This window comes from Pelobates fuscus, chromosome 3, assembly GCF_036172605.1.
Source record: "Pelobates fuscus isolate aPelFus1 chromosome 3, aPelFus1.pri, whole genome shotgun sequence".
Lineage (NCBI taxonomy): Eukaryota > Metazoa > Chordata > Amphibia > Anura > Pelobatidae > Pelobates > Pelobates fuscus.
Genome location: NC_086319.1, coordinates 167,518,588 through 167,539,414, shown reverse-complemented (window position 1 = coordinate 167,539,414; position 20,827 = coordinate 167,518,588). Strand labels below are relative to the sequence as shown.

At 38.4% G+C, this 20,827-nt stretch overlaps 1 protein-coding gene across 1 annotated transcript in view; it reads left to right on the top strand.

Annotated features, from left to right (window-relative positions):
• LOC134602612 (chromatin remodeling regulator CECR2) overlaps nucleotides 1-20,430 on the top strand; it is an 80,567-nt gene extending 60,137 nt beyond the window's left edge. Inside the window, exons 6-19 of the mRNA XM_063447648.1 lie at nucleotides 78-130; nucleotides 4,532-4,698; nucleotides 4,834-4,917; nucleotides 5,869-6,007; nucleotides 7,066-7,195; nucleotides 7,707-7,750; nucleotides 8,198-8,289; nucleotides 8,559-8,685; nucleotides 9,735-10,096; nucleotides 11,895-12,020; nucleotides 12,477-14,022; nucleotides 16,851-18,024; nucleotides 19,366-19,462; nucleotides 19,749-20,430. Coding sequence (XP_063303718.1) covers nucleotides 78-130; nucleotides 4,532-4,698; nucleotides 4,834-4,917; nucleotides 5,869-6,007; nucleotides 7,066-7,195; nucleotides 7,707-7,750; nucleotides 8,198-8,289; nucleotides 8,559-8,685; nucleotides 9,735-10,096; nucleotides 11,895-12,020; nucleotides 12,477-14,022; nucleotides 16,851-18,024; nucleotides 19,366-19,462; nucleotides 19,749-19,754 — 4,147 coding nt within the window. The 3' untranslated portion in view covers nucleotides 19,755-20,430. The remainder of the gene's footprint in view (nucleotides 1-77; nucleotides 131-4,531; nucleotides 4,699-4,833; nucleotides 4,918-5,868; nucleotides 6,008-7,065; nucleotides 7,196-7,706; nucleotides 7,751-8,197; nucleotides 8,290-8,558; nucleotides 8,686-9,734; nucleotides 10,097-11,894; nucleotides 12,021-12,476; nucleotides 14,023-16,850; nucleotides 18,025-19,365; nucleotides 19,463-19,748) is intronic.
• Nucleotides 20,431-20,827: the final 397 nt, after the last annotated feature.

The following is a 20,827-nucleotide window of genomic DNA, read 5'->3' as shown; positions in this document are numbered from 1 at the left end:
TACATGCCTTATTAGAGCATATTTGCATTGGTTTATTGTCTTTCATGATAAAAACGTTTTTTGTTTTTTTTTTGCAGTGAGAAGTTAGAAGTCATTCAACTGACTCTCGAAGAAACATCAAAGCAGAATGGTAAGAGCAGAGCCACTTTTTTTTTTGCTATATTATAAATACATGTGGCATCTGTGATGACAAAGAAAAAATATATTTTACTAAACTACTTAATTAAAGGTGTTGAAAGAAGCACTGCCCCTTGCACAATCATCTCTTCCTTCATACCTCCCAGTAGCCTCACCAGCTAGTGGTTTTAGAACTGTTGTTTTCTCTGTTAAATATATATGTACAAGTCTAGAGGCCAGTATTCGCAATGGGAGCTACAAAGACCTGGTTAACGGATCTTTACCCCTCTAAGATTCTTGAATTTACACCTTGATCTCCCCTGGACCACTCATCCACATTGGTGGTCACCTGACCTGTACCTCATATGATGTATATATGTAGTGGTTGTACACCACACCAAGTTTGGAAGCCTCTCCTACATGTCCATTGTTGCCTATTGTGCTGTTAGTAGTTCTCATATAATTTTTCACTTGCTGAATTTATTTTTATTCTTTTGTTTCTTTTTTTGAACTTTTGAGTTTATATAAAGAAGGGGGTAAGGACTGCGCTAAAAGCTTCAATACAGTGATAAAAGACAATATAAACCAGACCAAATGGTCACAATGAGATGGTAACGGCAAAAATAAGTCACTAGATAAAAATTTATAAAAAAAAGAGTCCTTTGAAATGATAAAAGTATAGTATAAAAGGAAAAAATAAAAAGTCTCACTAATATAACTTGGTGGGATATCTATACAGTCCTCAGGAGTTGATCCGTCCGGGTAGTAGGATAATTCGTATATGTGGAGACAAAATAGAAAACACGACAAACTGCCAATAGTGAAGTATTGCGGCTCCAAGGATAAAATGAAAAGTAGAAAATAGGATAATACACTCACATTTACAGGAGCTTGAACCAGCTCTAGACTTATGGGCGTTTAGCGGTATGATCCCCGCTACCGGATATACTGGAGGGATGCGTCCGTCAATCCAACCTTGGTACTCCGAAATATATGGGAAACAACGATAGTTCTCTCAGTAGGAAAAGTATATTTAAATAAATAAAAATAAAATATACTTACAAGTATAGAACAGGAAATACTGCTCTATTAATACAGTGCTGGTGGAATGATCCCCACTTAGGATTTCTTGACTCAGGATACGAGTAATTAAAAAAATATAAAAAAAATGCCAGGAATAATAAAATTGTATATGGGGTGTAATAAAGTAGGAGTTGGTCCTATCAAAATGGTAGTATAGCAATATACCTGGCAAGATACATTATATATAGGAGAATGTAAATGTTAAAATTGGTGCCAAAAACTGATTAGCCAATCAAAAAACACTTAAATTAGACTGATCCCGCCCACCGGCCGAGGAGACCTAATGCCGAGCATGCGCATTACGTCTCCCCATAGGAAAGCATTGACAAAGATTTTCTATGCTTTCCTATGGGGAAATGAGCGACGCTGGAGGTCCTCACACAGCATGAGGACGTCCAGCGACGCTCTAGCAAGGAAAATCCTTGCTATAAATCAGGAAGTGACCTCTAGTGGCTGTCTAGTGGACAGCCACTAGAGGTGGAGTTAACCCTGCAAGGTAATTATTGCAGTTTATAAAAAACTGCAATAATTACACTTGCAGGGTTAGGAGTAGTGGGAGTTGGCACTCCAATGGGCAGAAGTGGTCTGGGTGCCTGGAGTGTCCCTTTAACCCCTTAAGGACGGAGGACGGTTCAGGACCGTCATCGGCATTTTTGCGTTGCCGACCGGTGACGGTCCTGAACCGTCCTAACCGTCCAATGTACTTACCCGATCGCCGTCGTTCCCCCGGCGGCGATCGGCGGTGCTCCCGGTGTGGGGAGACTGCCTGCAGCCCAGACAGTCTCCCCATGGCGGTTTAGGACCCCTGTGGCCATGTGATCGCCCAACAGGGCGACCACATGGTCACAATAGGTGTCCTAGTCTCTGCCTGCAGGGGGACTGTCTGTGCTGACAGGCAGTCTCCCTGCCAGTGTAAAATCAGAAAAAAAATTAAAGTGAAAGTTAAAAAAAAAAAAAAAAATATTATTATATATGTGTATATATATGATATATAGACATATATTATACCTATATAATGTCTATATATCATATATATAATGTCATGCTAAGTGTATTTTTATATTAATATGTACGTATATTAATATAAAAATACACTTATAATTAAATTACACACGTGTATATATATATAATAACTATATATTGTGTATATATATATATATTATTATTATAAAATACGAATAATAAGTAATTTAAATTAAATTCAAAAAATTAAAAATAATAAAAATGTAAAAAAAATTATATATCTATACGAAATTATATTCTAACTGTATTTTGATATTAATATATATATATTTATATCAAAATACACTTAGAATGAAATTGTATATATATCTATGTATATATAAATAAATAAAAAGAATGCAAACTATTCATATGTCCATATACAAAATTACATAAATAATTATCTAAATATACACGTAGACTTCAAATATATAAATATGCATATATATTTAAATTCTACGTGTGTATTTATGTAATATTTTTACATAATTAAGTTATTTTATTGATTGCAATTTAAGGGACCTGCCAACCCAGGCCGAAAGTCCAGAGAATTTAATTTGCTATCACTGTATTTTACCCTGTAACGTTCTACTACACCCTAAAACCTGTACATGGGGGGGTACTGTTTTACTCGGGAGACTTCGCTAAAGACAAATATTAGTGATTCAAAACCGTAAAACATATCACAGCGATGATATTGTCAGTGAAAGTGACTTTTTTTTTTATTTTTCACACACAAACAGCACTTTTACTGATGATATATCTGTTGTGATACATTTTCCAGTTTTGAAACACTAATATTTGTGTTCAGCAAAGTCTCCTGAGTAGAACAGGACCCCCCATGTACAGGTTTTATAGCGTTTTTGAAAGTTACAGGGTCAAATATATGGGTTAAATATTTTTACATTGAAAGAAGACAACCCAAGGTATTGCAAATGGGGTATGTCCAGTCTTTTTTAGTAACCACTTAGTCACAAACACTGGCCAAAATTAGCGTTCAATTTAGTTTTTTACTTTTTTCACACACAAACAAATATGAACGCTAACTTTGGCCAGTGTTTGCGACTAAGTGGCTACTAAAAAAGTCTGGACATACTCCCATATTGAATACCCTGGGTTGTCTACTTTTAAAAAAAATATGTACATGTGGGGTGTTATTTAGCGATTTATGACAGATAATAGTGTTACACTGTCACTATTGATACATTTTAAAAATGTATGTTTTGAAACCGCAATATCCTACTTGTACATATAGCCCTATAACATGCAAAAAAAATAGCAAAAAGCATGTAAACACTGGGTATTTTTAAACTCAGGACAAAATTTTGAATCTATTTAGCATTTTTTTTCATTCGGTTTTGTAGATGAGTAAAAGATTTTTCACATAAAAGTCAAAAAACTTTTTTTTAAATTTTTCATCATATTTTTTCATTTTTTTAAAATTAAATTACATGAGATTATATAAATAATGGTATGTAAAGAAAGCCCCTTTTTTCCTGAAAAAAACAATATATAATTTGTATGGGAACAGTAAATGAGAGAGCGGAAAATTACAGCTAAACACAAACACCACAAAAGTGTAAAAAGATGCCTGGTCGCAAATGTACAACATCGCAAAAACAGTCCGGTCCTTAAGGGGTTAAATCACTTTGTTTTTGTTTATGCAGCCCTAGCCACACCTCCCCTGGCTATGATTGACAGAGCCTGCATGGAAAAAAAACTGGTTTCACTTTCAAACAGATGTAATTTACCTTAAATAATTGTATCTCAATCTCTAAATTAAACTTTAATCACATACAGGAGGCTCTTGCAGGGTCTAGCAAGCTATTAACATAGCAGGGAATTAGAAAATCTTAATTAAACTGAACTTGCAATAAAGAAAGCCTAAATAGGGCTCTCTTTACAGGAAGTGTTTATGGAAGGCTGTGCAAGTCACATGCAGGGAGGTGTGACTAGGGTTCATAAACAAAGGGATTTAACTCCTAAATGGCAGAGGATTGAGCAGTGAGGCAGCAGGGGCATGTTCTATACACCAAAACTGCTTCATTAAGCTAAAGTTGTTCAGGTGACTATAGTGTCCCTTTAACAAAACAAAATCGCTTACTTCAAGGATGTTGCCAGTGTGCAGTGTCACAAATACGTTCTTACTAATTATCATCATTTGTTGTTGCAGTGCATCACTTTCCGTGAACACAAATGTTATTTAATCATCTATCTAAATGATTATTTAAATGTGTGATTGATACATAGACTTTATTTTGCTTTACATACTCGTGTGTAGAATGCATTTAAACATTTGTTGACCTGTTTATTATGTCTTTTTATTTAGCTGTGACGCCCGGTGAGGGCTCCTGGTCTCTATTGTGCCAGACCGAGCAGGAATGGAAGGAGGTAACAGAGAGCTTTAAGGACAAAGTTTCACCAAAAGAACGTCACTTGTATAAGATTCTCAGTGAGGAATTTCTCCCAGAAATCTGCAATATGATTTCTCAGAAGGTAAGTACAGACTTCCAACATGTGCTTCAGCTTATCCTTTGACACTAAAATGGGATATGATGATATTAACCAGATGAATATATATTTTATTTGTCCTGATTGTTTCCTTAATTATTTTCCTCCTCTGTTTTGTAGGAAATTAGAATTCAGAAAGAACAGTCTAAGCTGGCAGCAAAAAGATTGTCCGGCTATTCAAGCTATAGAAATTCCAGGCTCAAGGTAGATTGCTGTTAATTTGTCTGTGAGACAATATGATCTTTTTCTTTATAAAATGTGGTGTTGGGTTGCTCCCTGGTGGTTAAAAGTGAATATAACAGTTTTTCCAAATTCTATACTGAGGTGTGTGTGTGTGTGTGTGTAAAGTTTTAATTAAAAAAAAATGTGTTGTTTTTTTTGCCCCTCCCGCCCTTCCACCTTTAGGCAGGATAGATGGTGTAATCCTTGGTGAACCAGTGGAAGGCACAATGTGGAGCTGTATCCCTGGTGGTCCAGTGGAGAGAATCATTGTGGTTTCCACAGATATTGGGTGCAGATCCCTTTAAGAGCTCCCTCACAGCTCAGTGTTGAGTCATTTAGAAGCGCTGAGGACTGCGAGGGAGTTCTTAAAGTGATCTGCATTCGATAGATGACTAGATTGTCCTTAGTAGTAGGAAGGCACAGGGCCAAGCAAGGAGATCTTTTGATCTCCCTGCTGACTCATGGAAGCATATTTTTGGGATTTATATTAATGACATAGTATACTTTAACATGCTTTTTTGATTATTTATTTATTTATTTTTGTTATAGACCCCATCACATTAAAGTAGATTTTCTGTTTTGAACCTGTGGCACTGTTTCTGCCACAGCCACGCATTTACTAGCAACTAATTACGTAGACAATTGCTATAAATTAAGCACAATTCATCCTATGAACCTGCATCCCACTAATATCCATTCCTGTTTTCAGATAGGCTTTGTTTAAAGTAATCATGGTAATCCCCAATTGTGTCAAGAAATAGTTTTGTGTTTTATATCAATGCATTTAGAGTTTCTGACCCTTTGAAGTGAGCCAGACAAGTGTGAGTAAAGGTGTCTAAAATATACCCTAATGTTATATTTTACATTCCTCTACTAGATTCACCAGTAAATCTGTCCTTAAAGGGTTAATACATTTCTTGCTTTTTTTTTCAGGAGCAGGATCTGGAAAAAACACTGGAAGAGGGGGAAGACGAAAGGCAGCTAATGATGGTCGTTCAAAGAAAGGAGCAGGAACTCCTGCAGAAAGAAGAGAGGAAGAGAGTTTTGGAAGAGAAGGTGAAATCTGTGGAAGGTATGTAACTGTCTCTGGCTACCGATGATTGTCCTCCGGTACAAGTACAGAAACCACAAGTTGATTTTCACCAGGTATTCACTTTAGTCTAAGTGTAGAGACAGCCATCCTTAGTGTATAAGGCTATGTGCATCTGCCAAAACAGAGAGAATAGGCACGTCCACTCTCAGAAGCATTTGTTTGCTATAGAAATAAAATGAGTATCTTTTACCAGCAGTGTTAATTTTGGCGGCGAATTTCAATTTAGTTTTAGTCAGACTTTTGACTAAAAAGCCATTTTAGTTTTAGTCGTATTATTGTCATCTGAATTGTTTTAGTTTTAGTTGACTAAGTCTACTGGAGATTTTAACCGATACGACTAAAATGTAATGATTTTAGCTAAAGCCTCTGTCTGTCTCTTTTGTCCCTTCCCCAGCCCCTATATCTCTTTGTGTCCCTCAAGTCCTGTTCTGTCTCTTTTACCCCTTTCACAGCCCCTCTGTGCAGTGTTAATATTGGCAGCAAATTGTGATTTAGTTTTAGTCAGTCTTTTGACTAAAATGTTATTAGTTTTAGTAGCCTAAAATTGTTAGTCAACAAAATTAACACTGTTCACCAGGACATGGCCTTTTTATCTGTGTAAAGCACTTGTTTATTTGATGTTGGGAACAGTTGGGGGTATACACCACCTATACCTATGTTTGTGTAAATATATATATTTTTGTATTTGCACTTAAAGTAATATTTTAAAGGGGCCTTCACATTAACTGTTACAGCTCTTCATAGTGATGATGATGCTAACAGGCTAGTGGTTATTCTTTTATTGTATGTTTCTTTTAATTTAATTAATCCATTAGTGACTGTTCAAAGAGTCATCTTTTGCCACTTAAATTAGTGTTATTCCATGGAAAATACTTGTTTCCCATCACGGTTAGTTTCCCTTAATATATCCTATTATGTTTATTTTGTATAAAGCTGAGTGCACTGTCCTGTCATTGGAGATTATTGGAGTGTATCTCTAGGTGTAAGTTCTTTTTGGAAATACAGTGAAAATAATTGTGTACTTTTCAATATTCCAGAGCGTGCACGTAGGAGAAAGCTGAGAGAGGAACGGGCCTGGCTTTTGTCACAGGGCAAAGAGCTGCCCCCTGAACTAACACAATTGGAACCTGGCTCACCTGTAAGAATGGATTACAGAACCCGAGATCTGTAAGTGTTTGACTATCTCTAATATTAGTTTGCAAAAAGTAAAATGCACACACTAAATAAAGGGGGAAATACGTCCTGCAGGGCGCTTCAGAAAGAGAGGGCCAATCCCTGAATATTCTCTAATATTGGGACATTTTGATATTTCATTTTCAGTTTTGCCTTCTGACTGTGGCGTAACTCTCCATAAAAAGACAAATATTGGTTTTTCAATTCTGTTTAGAATTTTGAATCCAAGAGGCAGCAAATCCTTGCTTGCAGTTTGTAGATTAGAACCTAACCAGGTAAAATATAAATAAAATGGAAATATGTTGGGACAGATCATCTGTAAGTGCAGAATCAGATAGTACTTACCTATGATGTACTCCAGAATGCAATAGATCATTCAATAAGGGTTATACATAAATGGGTAATGGTAATATTAGTATATCAGCTGCCGATTAAGTAGAAGCTAATTGTTGTTATTACATAAGCTGCCTTTGTAATTATCTTTCTTGTCTTTGTCTCAAATTAGATTTAACTTTGATCTGGATGACCATTACACAGGAATGTACAAAGGTGAGTGACTGTTGCTAAACAGTCTCAAAATACCGGTCTTATTTTTTATTAATGGCCAAAACCTGAACTAACAGATCAGTCGCTTCAAAAATCGTAAACCGTTTAAAGAACGACTTCAGGCATCGAATCCACAGCAGTTTGCTGTAGTGGTTATGGTGCCAGGAGTGCTCTACCCATCGGCTTAGAGCTGGAAGTTCTGTTAGCTTCCTGAGCTAAGCTCGAGTTCTGTTGGCTTCCTGAGCTTTGCTCGGCAATGTAGGCCATAGCTTTTCGGGCTGAGACCGATCAGCTGACTGACTTAAAATAAGACACCTTAGTACTGTTCTTTGCTGTGCAAGGATGCTGGGTTTTATCTCTTTCTAAGCTTGTAGATTTTGCATTTTACACATTTTTAAAAAAAATTTTTTTTTTTAAATTTCCCCCTCTCTTCCCATCTCCTGTTTACAGTTTTGGATGCAGTGAAAGCTCACAAGGATTCTTGGCCTTTCCTGGAACCAGTAGATGAATCTTATGCTCCAAATTATTACAACATCATCACAGTAAGAAGGGATTATAGCTATATATAAATATTATATTATATTTGGAATCTAAGTACATTTTAGCTAACTTAAAATAAATAAGAACGTTCAAGAAATATATGTGTGTCAAAGATATGCAGTCTTCACTATAGCTACAGAATTGTGCACCTTCTGAGTTATGAGCCTATAAAGTTTATTTATTTTTGTGCAAAATTTTTTCAGCTTATTTGTGGTTTGACCTACAATATTTACATTTGCTTCTGTTGTGATAACCAAACCTCTCTCCCCAGAACCCTATGGACATATCCAGGGTGGAACAGAGACTATGTTCTGGATACTACCTCACGAAGGAGCAATTTGTCTGTGACATAAAAGCAATATTCAAGAACTGTGCAAAGTATAATGGACAGGACAGTGGTATGTACTGAGAAGCAAGGGTCAACTTGGTATTAAAAAAACAAAACAAAATTGTGTGTGTTCAATACATTGTTAAACACAAATGCACACACCAGTATATAAATAGCTTTTCCCTCAGAAATCTATCATTTGCAGTGCTGTTACTACATATACAAATGAGTTCAACAAAGAATCACCTTTTTGTCTAATTATTCCATTTTAAACATGGATTCCTACGAGTTTGTTTGCTGTACACAACAGCTTTGAAACACAACTCAGTTAGAGATACAAAGCCAGTGAACCATGGGACAGCTGTTTCTTTGTTAACGCAACTTATCAGCATGAGGTTGGTTACTGGCTTCCAGTGGAGACTTTGCCTTGCGGAGGACAAACCAAGAAAGTTATAGTGGGGAAATAGAGATTGAAAACCCCTTCCACCCGAAGTCAGTGGATAGTCAATACAATGTTAAACACAGACTTTTTAGGGCTACATTTTCACTCGCCAATGATTAGTGAAAATTTTGAGCCCTTTATATGCATATTAGTACCTCAAATTTATTAAGTGTTTAAATCCAAAGGAGCAATTTTATTTATCAAGTAGTTTGAATTAAAGGGAACTTCCAAGCATCATGACCTCTACACGTTAATGTGGCAGTTATGTTACTAGGAAACTATCCATGCAAACATACCTTTTAAAAATGTTGCTGTTAAGCTGCAGCAGTTATTGTGATTGGAATGTCTATTTTAAAGAGTTACTGCATGCATTATAACCACTACAGTGTGTTATGATGCCAGGAGTAAACTGGCTTGGTTCACTGATAATGGGGCAAAACTGTTTAACCATTAATACCCTACTTTGATGCGTTTCCATTGGATGATTATGTATAGAGTGCAAGCTTTTAGGAGCCCTAGCATTTTATCATCAAGACAGATATGTCATCCTGAAGAAGAATCCTACAGACTTTTCAGCTAAGGATGTTTACAAAGGCATATTTGGATTAGTTGCAGAATGTCACTAGTATCCAAAGATTGTTATGAGTGCTTGTTTAATGTAGATCTCTTCTTGACAGAATATACTCGTATGGCCGAGAATGTGGAGCGCTGCTTCAAAAAAGCCTTGGTCAAACACCTACCTGATGATGATGGTGACTCAGATGGGGAGACATGGATTAGGACGGATGAGGACAAATCCCTGAAGAGGCGAAGCCAGATCCGACGCTCCAAAGCTGGGGGCTGGAGGAAGAGCAAAGAAGATGGGGGGAGGAAGAAGCAGTCCCCAGAGATTGGAAAGCATCCACTGTCTTCTCCCATGCAGGATGAGATGGAGGGGCATCCGGATCCAACCATGATGAACCCATCCAGAGGACAACCATACCCTTACCAGCTGCAATATGGAGGCATGCCAAGGCAAACAATGCATACAGCAAACATGGTGAGAGGGTGACTGATAATGCCCAAATAAACAAGAGTTATGATGTCAAGGAGTCTTTTTAACTTCTAAATTTGACAGAAAATATCTCTACGTAAGCAAGAACTTGAGATGCATAAAACCTACAGTAGAATAATCCTAGTGCTTATCATAAGAACTAAAGATTTTTTAACCAATTGTCACTTGCAAATCTAAATAAACTATCAAATTTTCCCTTTTAATAATAAAAGATATATGTCCTGTATATCTGCAGCATAGCAGATTGTTGAGGTCATAGGCAAAATCTGCCTTGTCTTGGCAGAGAATTGAGCAGTAAAACTTCAAAGGCATGATCTATGCACCAAAACTGCTTCATTATGCTAAAGTTGTTTTGGTGATCATTGTGTCCCCTTAATGTTATGTTGGTTGTGTGTATATATAATATTAAAAGAAGCCCCTTTCTGTCAAGTATAATATGTGGGCACTTAAAGAGAAACCCTTATGTTACGGTAGAAATAACACAAAAACATTCAGTCGGGGGTTTTGTTCTGGGGTCAGAATTTGGACACTTGCCTGCATCTTTAATTGTTTTATTCAGAATTTAACTTAGTGGGACACTGTAGGCACTGTGTCTGCTTCATCTCATTAAACTGGTTATAGTGTCTGGAGTCCCCTGGTACCATCATTTCTTTCAGCATTAAACAGTTTTTAATGTTTAAATGCTAAACAAGAGTCCCAGGCACTCCATCCCCTCTGTGCTGCTTTGGCTAATAAGGAAGCATTAGCCTGAGCAGCAATGGGCAGCTGTGATTGGCTGAGAGTGTCAGCTGACTGCTTTTAGCCTGTCAGAGCTCCAACTGACGGTATGAAAACAAGGAAGTGTGTAATCTCTGCCTTGGCTACACATACAGAAGGGGCTGGATTGTGGGGGGCCAGGGACTCTTATTTTTTGGTATACTGCACAAACATGGTGCAACACTGAATGGAGGGACAGTGTCAGGGCACTCCAGGCACTAGAACCAATTCAAAGAGATGAAATGGTTATAGTGACTACAGTGTCCCTTTAATGAAGCAGTTTTGGTGTATAGATCATGCCTCTGCCGCCTCACTGCTTAATTCTTTACCATTTAGGAGTTACATCATTTTTCTTTTCCCAGGCTGTGACTCACATAGCCTGCATGAAAAAAAGAAAATTGTTTTATTTTTAATCCGTTGTTAACTTGGTCTGGATGTTAATCTCTTGCTCTGTAAATTAAACTTTAACCACACACAGTAGGTTGTGGCAGGGTCTAGAAGGTTGCTAACTGAGTAGAAGATGAGGTATTCTAAATTGAAACAAAACGTGTACTAAAGGAAGTTTAGATATTAGATTTCTCTTGTGGAAGTGTTTAGAAAGGCTGTGCAAGTCACATGCAGAATTTTTTTATTTTTTTTTGAAAAGCAAGCAAAACTGTTAAGGTGACTATAGTATCCTTTTGAATGAAGTATCCAGCATATATTATGAGTCTCCAATTTACATGTCTTTTTTAATGGGGTAAGAGTTGTATAAAGGTAACCAAGCTGCTAGCAAGGCTCACTTCTGCAGCCTGGACTTCAGGTATTTCTCTTCCTAAACTTCTGGTATTCCTGTTTGGTGTTGTGGACAGGTCATAGTTATGTGGTGTATGCTGTAAAATAATCTCCTTTGCATTAGCTATGGGGTATGTCTGAATCCACATTTTGCAAAGTTCTTGAAATGTGCCTTACAAGACTCAATTTTTCAGTTCTTATAAAATGTCAGTTTGTTTTAACATATTTAATATTCCCCTCCCTCCCCCCAAAGTCTTCGGCAGCTCACATGCATGCACCACTAAGAGGCTCGGACACGGGATTAGGGTACAGACCTTTGAGATTTCCTGAACCACATTTGGGGGATCCAGTTCGGCATACCCAGAGCTATAGCACACAGGTAACTACAGCTAAACGAAAGTACTAATGGTTCTCTCTACTCATGGGGAGCAGCATTCCAAAGCATTGTGCTTGGTCTGATGTACAGGTATTTGGTTCTAATATCACTAAATAGCAGAACTAAATGTTCTTTTAAAGAAATGAAAAGCATCACCATATACCCAATGGCTATGAATGGCGTAATCCTAAATAAAATAGACATGCTGTTGCTTTGGATCGATTTCATTTTATATTATTTTTTTCCCCGCTTTACAGTGGGATTATTTAACAACATGTAATTGACAGACCAAAATTGTGTTGACATACACAAGGTAAAAAAGACCGTTCTCAAACAAGTCTAAGAGGGCAAGGCAGCTAAACACAATGTGTCAAATCTCTTTAAACTATTTTTTATGGGGAGGGTATGGGGTGTTTTTTTGTTTTTTTTATTTAAAGGAATTCTCTTTTTTTATTCCAGACTGCTCCAGGTACAACTGACCCTCGGGGTCATGAACTATTTGAAAATACAACAAAGAATTATAGAAATTCTCATAGACCTTACAATGCTCCAACCTCTCCCAGGGCCAGAATGTCTTTGCAGGATGATGTCTCGCAACCTCAAACACCATTTGTTGCAGGATACATGACACGACCCCCATTCCAACCTCCTGGATCTTACTATCCACCCTATAGATTTGGACCCTCTCCTACCACATGGAATGGAAACACTACCCATGATCCACCACAAAGGGCAGGTCCTACCCCATATCCACCATCTGTGGATTCACACATGGTGAGACCCCCTGGACCAAACTTTAATAGCAGGCACACATTCAGCACTCTAAGTAATTCTATGCTGGACAGTCCTGAAATGGTAGCAATGCAAAGACTCTCCTCACTCGCTTGCCCCCCAAGTTCGGAGTACCCTTCTCCAACACCACCCATGCCCTACCCACCAGCAGAGAAGCATGGCATGCCCACACTCCATCCACCAGCAGAAAGGTCTGTTGCACCTACACTTTTCCCACCAGAAGAGAAGCCTGAAGCCCGTGCTTTATACCAGCCAACAGAGAAGCCTTGCACACCCACTTTATACCTACCCAAAGAGAAACCTGGGTTACCTGTACATTACCCACCAGAAGAGAAGGCTAATACACTTGCACTACACCAACCAACAGAAAATCCTGGTGCACCCATTTTATACCCACAAGAAGAGAAGCCTGGAACCACTGTGCCCTACCAAACAAGAGAGAAGCCAGAAGCTCCTATCCTGTACCTGCCAGAAGAAAAACCTAGTGGACCTACAGAATACCAGCCAACAGAAAATTCTGTCTCGCCCACACTGTACCTATCAGAAGAGAAGCCTGGCACACCTGCGCTAAACAAACCGAAAGAGAAGCCTAGTGCACCTGGACTGTGCTCACAAACTGAGAACTCTGGTACACCAGGTGCAACCAACCCACCAACAGACAAGACTTGTACATCTATGCCACACCCACCAGCAGAGTGTCCACCATATATACCAACAAAAAAGTACCACCCAACTTTAGAGAAGCTTGAGAAAACTGTGTTTTATCCACCAGCAGTCACACAGTCTACAAGCACACTGTATCCAGCAGCAGAAGAGCCTTGTGTCTCTACGCTGTACCAACCAGCAGAGAAACCTAGAACACCCACTCCATACCCATCAACAGAGAATCTACGAGCAACAACTCTGTTTTCACCAACAAAGAAGCCTGGTGCTCACATGCTACATCCATCAACGGATCCTTGTGAGCATACGTCATACCCACCAACAGAGAAGCCCGACACTCTAACAGTATACCCACCAAAAAAGAATTCTTGCTCTCCAACATCATACTCACTCATTGAGAAGCCTGCTGAACCTGTGTTGTGCCCTCCAGCAGAGAACTCTTACACTCCTACATCATACCCATCCACAGACAAACCCATTACAAAAAACACAGAGGAGATGTGCCAAGTTCCTACCAGAAAAAGAACAAGCAAGGCATCGTCAAGGAAAGGTACATATTGATATGAGTCGATCACATGTAATACATTTCTATAAGGGTTATTTACTAATATAAGAATTGTCAGGAATTTAAAGTGAATCACAAATTTAAAGCCAAAATAGATTAACTGTGAGCATAGCTGACTGATGGCTGACTAATTGTGTTATAATAGCAAACTGGATTTGTAAACCAGGGAACTTGTAAATTTTAAAAAATTGAATATAATTTTCTCAAGGCTAATCGATTAAGAAGTCTTGGTTGGCAAGTTAAAAGGAAACTATGGGCTAAAAATTGTTTCCTGTTTTTTTTAAGAAAGAAGTTTTGTTTTAAGAAATTAAACCTGATCTAGCAAGCTAGGAAACATGTTTCCAGCAGGTACACTCCAATTAAAAAACAAAACAGTCATGGGAAAAAGAAAGTACACCCTGTTTGGTACTTTCATCATGGTTTTACATATCATGATGTAATAACAATCATATGTTCCTTAACAGTTCTTAAAATTAGGTAAATACAACCCCAGATGAAAAACAACGTAATACACTATGACATATTACATTGTGTCATGATTTATTTAACAAAAATAAAGCCAAAATGGAGAAGCTATGTGCGAAAAACTAAGTAAACCTTATGATTCAACGTGTTGTAGAACCACCTTTAGCAGCAATAACTTGAAGTAATCTTATAACTTTATCAATCTCTTACATCGTTGTGGAGCCTGTAGAGTCTGAGATATAACTCTGAGCATTGCACGACCTTGGGGTGAGCTAGTTTGATGGGCAGCAACAATAGCTTCTTTAAGCGTCTTTTCTCCTTGGCATTGTGTTAAAGGAACACTATAACATTAGGAATACAAAGTTGTATTACTAAAGCCATTGTGTCCGTCGACATACATACATCAAATTCTCAAAGCATAGACGCATGGCGTGTTACTTCTCAGGGAGCTGGCTACTAACAATGCTGCTCCGTAAGTCCGAGAAATACTTCTCATTGAGTAGAATGAGACCAAGAAGAGGTCTGCTCATGGACCACTGATTCCGACAGTCTTCAAATATATGATGATATTGAGAACAGTGGAGAGCATTTGCTGGGATCATTTCAGGGTGTTGCTGCATAATGTGCAGGAAGCGCTCACTCTCTTGTGGTGTTGGGGCTCCTCGTTTCTTACCAGTTCAGGATAACTGTTTGAAGAGGTATGTGACTGTGGTCCAGACAAGAACAGAACAGCAGCCTGTGCACACCATGGTGTCATCCAGAGCTGTGAGCCCCTCAGAGAGATGGAGGACAGAATGATTTTTGCACTTTAACGAGTGCCTAGTAGGTAATGTGCAGATTACCTAGGTAATGTGAGAAACATTTGAGAAACGAAACAATTTTTGGCACTTTAACTGATCGCCCTAGTTAATCTGCAGATTAACTAGTTAATGTGCACATTAACTGATTTCTGCACTTTAACGGTAACACACAAATATATAATTATTATTATTATTATTATTATTACTGGCATTTGTAAAGCGCCAACAAATTCTGCAGCGCTGTACTATTGGGGAAATAGACAAACACAATAAGAACAGACCGATACAACAGGTAGAGGGCCCTTCCCATGAGCTTACAATCTAAAGGTTGAAATGGGGGTATGAGACAAGAGGTAGCCGATGGATTTGTATGTGATGGCAGAGAGAGTTAATGGTATAACTGCAGCAGCTGATAACATGTGAAGGTAATAGGGAGGTGATTGGTGTGGTTCCAAACAGCTGGAGGTGCATGCTAAATAGTTAGAAGGAACCAGGGTGGGCGGGTAGAGCCGAGTAAAATTAAATGGCCTTCATGTTACAGGGATGGATGGTTTGGGTCTAAGGAAGAGAGATAAGACAGTTACTTTACTTTAAAGGAATTTACAAGTGGGAGTGGCAAGCAGGGGGAGGAGGAATGGAGCAGGTCAGCCATTTGTACAAACAATTAAATATTTGCTAACCAAAATTCTATCAGCCAGATTATTAACTACATGTAAAAATAAGTACAACAAATACAGTATTAAACTATATGTAACAGTGGTAGCATCATTATAGTAAAAAATAATCTAGTAATAAAATTAAATATATGCGCACACGCATGTATGTCCTTATGTCTATGTGTCTGTTTCAGTATGTATAGGAATTTGTTCAAATTTTTTTGAAACTATAGTTCGGCCCCCAACAGTGTCTGAGGGATAGTGAACTGGCCCCCTGTTTAAAAAGTTTGAGTGACAAACACTCACTGACACACAAACATTTTCTTATACACTCACATTGTTTATTTTTTATTTTAATTTAAGTTCACCCAGCCCACCTACCTTTGGGAGAGCTGGAGTGGATCCTTTCCCAAGGGTCCAGTGTGACTGCTGTGATACTGTAATCTTCACGCTTACTTGCTTAGCTTCCTCTTGCGCTGTTTAGTGATACCAGAGCCCTGATTGACGTCTTATCATATCACTTTCTCTAAAATAATTAAATCCCTTAAATAATTGTGTGTATGTATTTATATTTATATACACATGTGCTGACACACACTCACAGATACACATACTCAGACACACACAAACGCGCACGCACATACACTAACAGACGCGCACGCACATACACTCACAAATTATTTTATTATATAGCATTCCTGCTGTAAAAAAAGTGCAGGAACGCCGTTCCCACGCATTCCTGCAGGACTCGAGCCCTGCTATAAATGCTGTAAATATAAAAGCCCATGTGTAAAACAGTTTACCTTTCTACTTCACTGAATCAAAATGCTATTTGCTATGATATTTTGTCATCAGTAGTTTTTTATCTGAATCTTGTATGTTTCATCTACAGTTTTGTCTTCATCTCCTGTGGTCCCAGTGAAATCCAAGACCAAGTCACCAGCCACAGTTCTATCTAAACCAAATGCCCTACACACTAATGGGGACTATAGAAAACCATGCACCTTTCAAGGCCCCCCACTACAAACAGAGGGTGTTGTATCTGGTGTGTTCCAGGAGGGTGAAAAATCATGGTATCCAGGTAATGACATGAATACTGGTTCTGACCCTCCATCACACAGTCCCCATTATAGGCAAGGAAGTAGAAATGTATTGGAAGAAAAAGCAGAAGAAGCAAGATTAAAGGAATCTGGGCAAAGTAAGCTAAAAATGGAACACTCTTCTATCCCTCAGCAGAAAGTGCTTCATCCCTTGTCTGATATGTCCAGATCAGATACTAGGAGTAACTATGTCTCATGGATGCCACCTGGCAATAAGTCTGGGTATGGCATGCATCAGAACCCAGGAGTGGAGAGACCTCTTGGGCCCCATCATTCTGGCTTTTCCCCTCAAAGATTTGGGAATTCACACCCTCATGTTTATCCAGGAACATTTCCCAGGTATCCACAGGGACCAGCATATGGTTATCCACATCCACAGCAAGTACAGAATTCCTACCAGTCTTACCAGCGGCCTTCCTACTACCAACAGGAATACCCACATTGGCAGAGTAATGTACAACAGTCCCCTCAAAACCGGGGTGGCTACACTGGAGCTCTTGGAGTCCAGGGGATTGCAGAATTGAAGACAATACTAATGTCCCCTCTTCTAGAGGGTGAGCCCAAGGCAGTGCCAGGTGAAAGCAAGGGGCAGACTGATGAAGAGACTGATGGTGCCTCAGACAGGGCTGAAAGTCCTAAACAATTTTTGGATTTGGATAATCACAAGAGACAAAGTGGTGGCTTTGTATATGGCGGTCCACAAATGTGGGGCAGCCCCAACTTCCGTCCGCATTCGAATATGATGTCATCACCATCTTACCCAGCTCAACAACACTACCAACCTCAAGGGTACCAGCAACCACCACTACACACTTCACCTCACTCTGCTCATGGACGTCCTAATGGCCACACTCTACTAAGATCTGGCTACCAACATCCGGAGCACAGCAGGGGGCACTTTCAAGCTGTCATGATGGAGCAAAGTGGTGGGATGCCATCATTTTCAAACATGTACCGACCCCAAGAGTGAGTATGATGGGAGAGCCAATGTCTTTATTTGGATGGTTGGCTTTGAAACTAAGGTGCACTATATTGTACAGTGATCCTGACTCTCTAAACATAAAAATCCCTACATTGTAAGACTCTACCCCCTTACTTGGACAATGTAAAACATTGATGTTTCTTACAAGTGCAATGTTTTGGGGATTTTTGTTGTTTAATTTTAATTTATATGATTTTGAAAACTACAGAAATTTTAGGTAACGAAAAGTAGCCTAACTAGACAAAATCCACAGCATTATCAATACTAAAACTGTAGGAAGATCTCTCAAACCTAAATTCCCAAGTGGTTAATAAGATATATACAAACATTTTTGAGAAGAAAGAAATGTAGTGTTAATATTTGACCAAAAATATACCTCTAATGACATGAAGGTTTGACAAATGTATCTGGGACAATGCCAGGTCAAGCCAGGCACTATAAACACTGTGGCCGACTGTAGTGGATATGATGCTATGAGTGTTCCCCTGAACATCAACCCATACATTATACCAGGTCTTGCCATTGCCAGGCAAGTACATAGCAGGAGTGTCCATGGCAAACTCACCATGGATGAATTTCTACTCAATTGGGGTAAATTGTCACTCGCTAAATTCTAGTGGCCAGTTGAAATTTTGAGCACTACATTGAACATAACCCCTACTTTATAATAACACTATCAGTAAACACTAATATCTACAGTACACTAAAGATTGACCCCTACAGTAACCTAACACTAATCATTAGCCTCCACAAACTTTTCACTTATCCAGATAGTGATGGGAAGGAACAGTATCAGGACTTGTGTGTGTATTTATATATACGTTAGTAGTAGTGGTATACAGTAAAAACTACTCCAAGTGGACCGCTTATCAGAGGAGTCAGTCTGTTATTAAAATATAGGTTCTTTATGTAGACACTCAGACAGGATAAAACTTGTTTTGAGCCAGTGTGGGATTAGAATAGTGTCTGTTATATCAACAATGAAAACCTGTGTAAAAATATGAATAATAGAATTTTAAAAATGTATGATAAATGAGCTTGGTTCACTTTAGGATTTGTGCTGGAGTCAATTTATTAGCTGGTTTGCTTTACTACGGCATTTTAATACTTTAAAGCAAGGTTAGCTTATTTTTCCTTTTAATTTCAGTAAGACTTACTGTTTAGGGACTTCTGACCTATTTAAGTAATAATTCATATATTTTTAGGACTCTATGTGAGCGTGGTAATTGATTCTTGTACTGATTTAAAATTCATGAAAATGCATAATTCTGTATCCCAAACAAATCTAACGTTTTCTCACCTGTTATACTCAACTGCTTGTCTAGGATGTCCTTACAAATGCAGTCACCGTCATTTCACAAGAACAGAGCCCTTGGTCAGGGTGATATGATGCAGAAACCTCCAGCAGTGCCCCTGGACCAGGTAAGATCATGACTGCCTTATATCACACAAGTATGTAATGGCACTAACAATGTGAATTCTGGATCTGTTCTAACTAAAACTTCAGGTTTTAAACCCAACAAGCCCTAACTCTTAAAAATATTGGATCTATACCATTCTGACCAACATCTTACTTGATGAATGGACATTCGTCCTGTCACAATATAAGTATTTTTCTTCTCTATTATTTGCTAGTTGAGGTGTTACTATCTAAAGCTACTTTTTGCAGTCCTTTGATATGTGTTCCATCTTTTCTCTTTCTCCTCAGACATAACTTGTCAGTATGACTCTGGAAGAATAAGCTTTGTCTCAGATGGCTGCCCAGGTTCCCACTGCCCAATAGAGACTGTGCCTTGACGGATTCTCTTCCACATGTTATCCGCTCTACACGATCACTGCCACATTTTCGTTGCGCTCTTTTCTCATAGCTGCAACAGGACCAAAATGCGTTCTGTTTTACCGTAACTAGCCATCTAAGCGGTGCTTGGCCTGTCCATCCTTATAGGTATTATAGTGACAGGCTGTCTCAGGAAATTTTAGTAAGCAGCATTCATGTGCACTGACTGTTTACACACTACGCTTTGTCTACACGTGTTTTCCAGTCTTCATTCAAGTCTTAAAGTCTTATCCTTTTTATTAGTGTATTGCGCCTCCATACTTTGCCCTACTGTTTCCATATTGCCTTACTTGACCTGTCACATGGTAGTGAATTCCATTTTTGGGACTGGAGAATCCATTGGAAAACAAATTAACTCTGTGATTGGCTGTCGTGAAGCACATTTACATTTATTATAGAATTTATCTGATAAACAGACTCCCGGTAACCTGGTGGATAGCAGGCACCATCCCCAAGTTTTTGTTGCTATAAAACGTATCAGGCTGAAATTTTACTAAGTGCCTGATGTTACACAAATGAATGGATTATGTCTTTATACAGATGACACAAACTATGCCCACTGATAGACCAAACGTCACACTTGTATCCTGGTATTTACATTTTTTTTTTTTAAATGTTAGTTTGTTTATATTATTGTTAAGAAAAGTTATAATATTTGTGATAAAGGGTTTATTTTAGGCCCTTTGACTCACCTGACCTGTTTCCATTAAGTTCTGAACACTGTTAAATGTTTTGAAGGGTTTGTCTATATTTGTTATTTTCGGAGGGGGGTGGCTTTTTGCACACCCACTTCATATGTTGTTTGTGTTTTTCATCTTCCATAGCTATTCTTGTATCAAGAGGTCACAGATAGGACCATTTGCACTTTTTGCCTCTGTTTTCTTGACCCCCTCTAAATACTACAGGTGAGATCTATTAAGATGGAATGTTAGACAGATCTGGCTACTGTG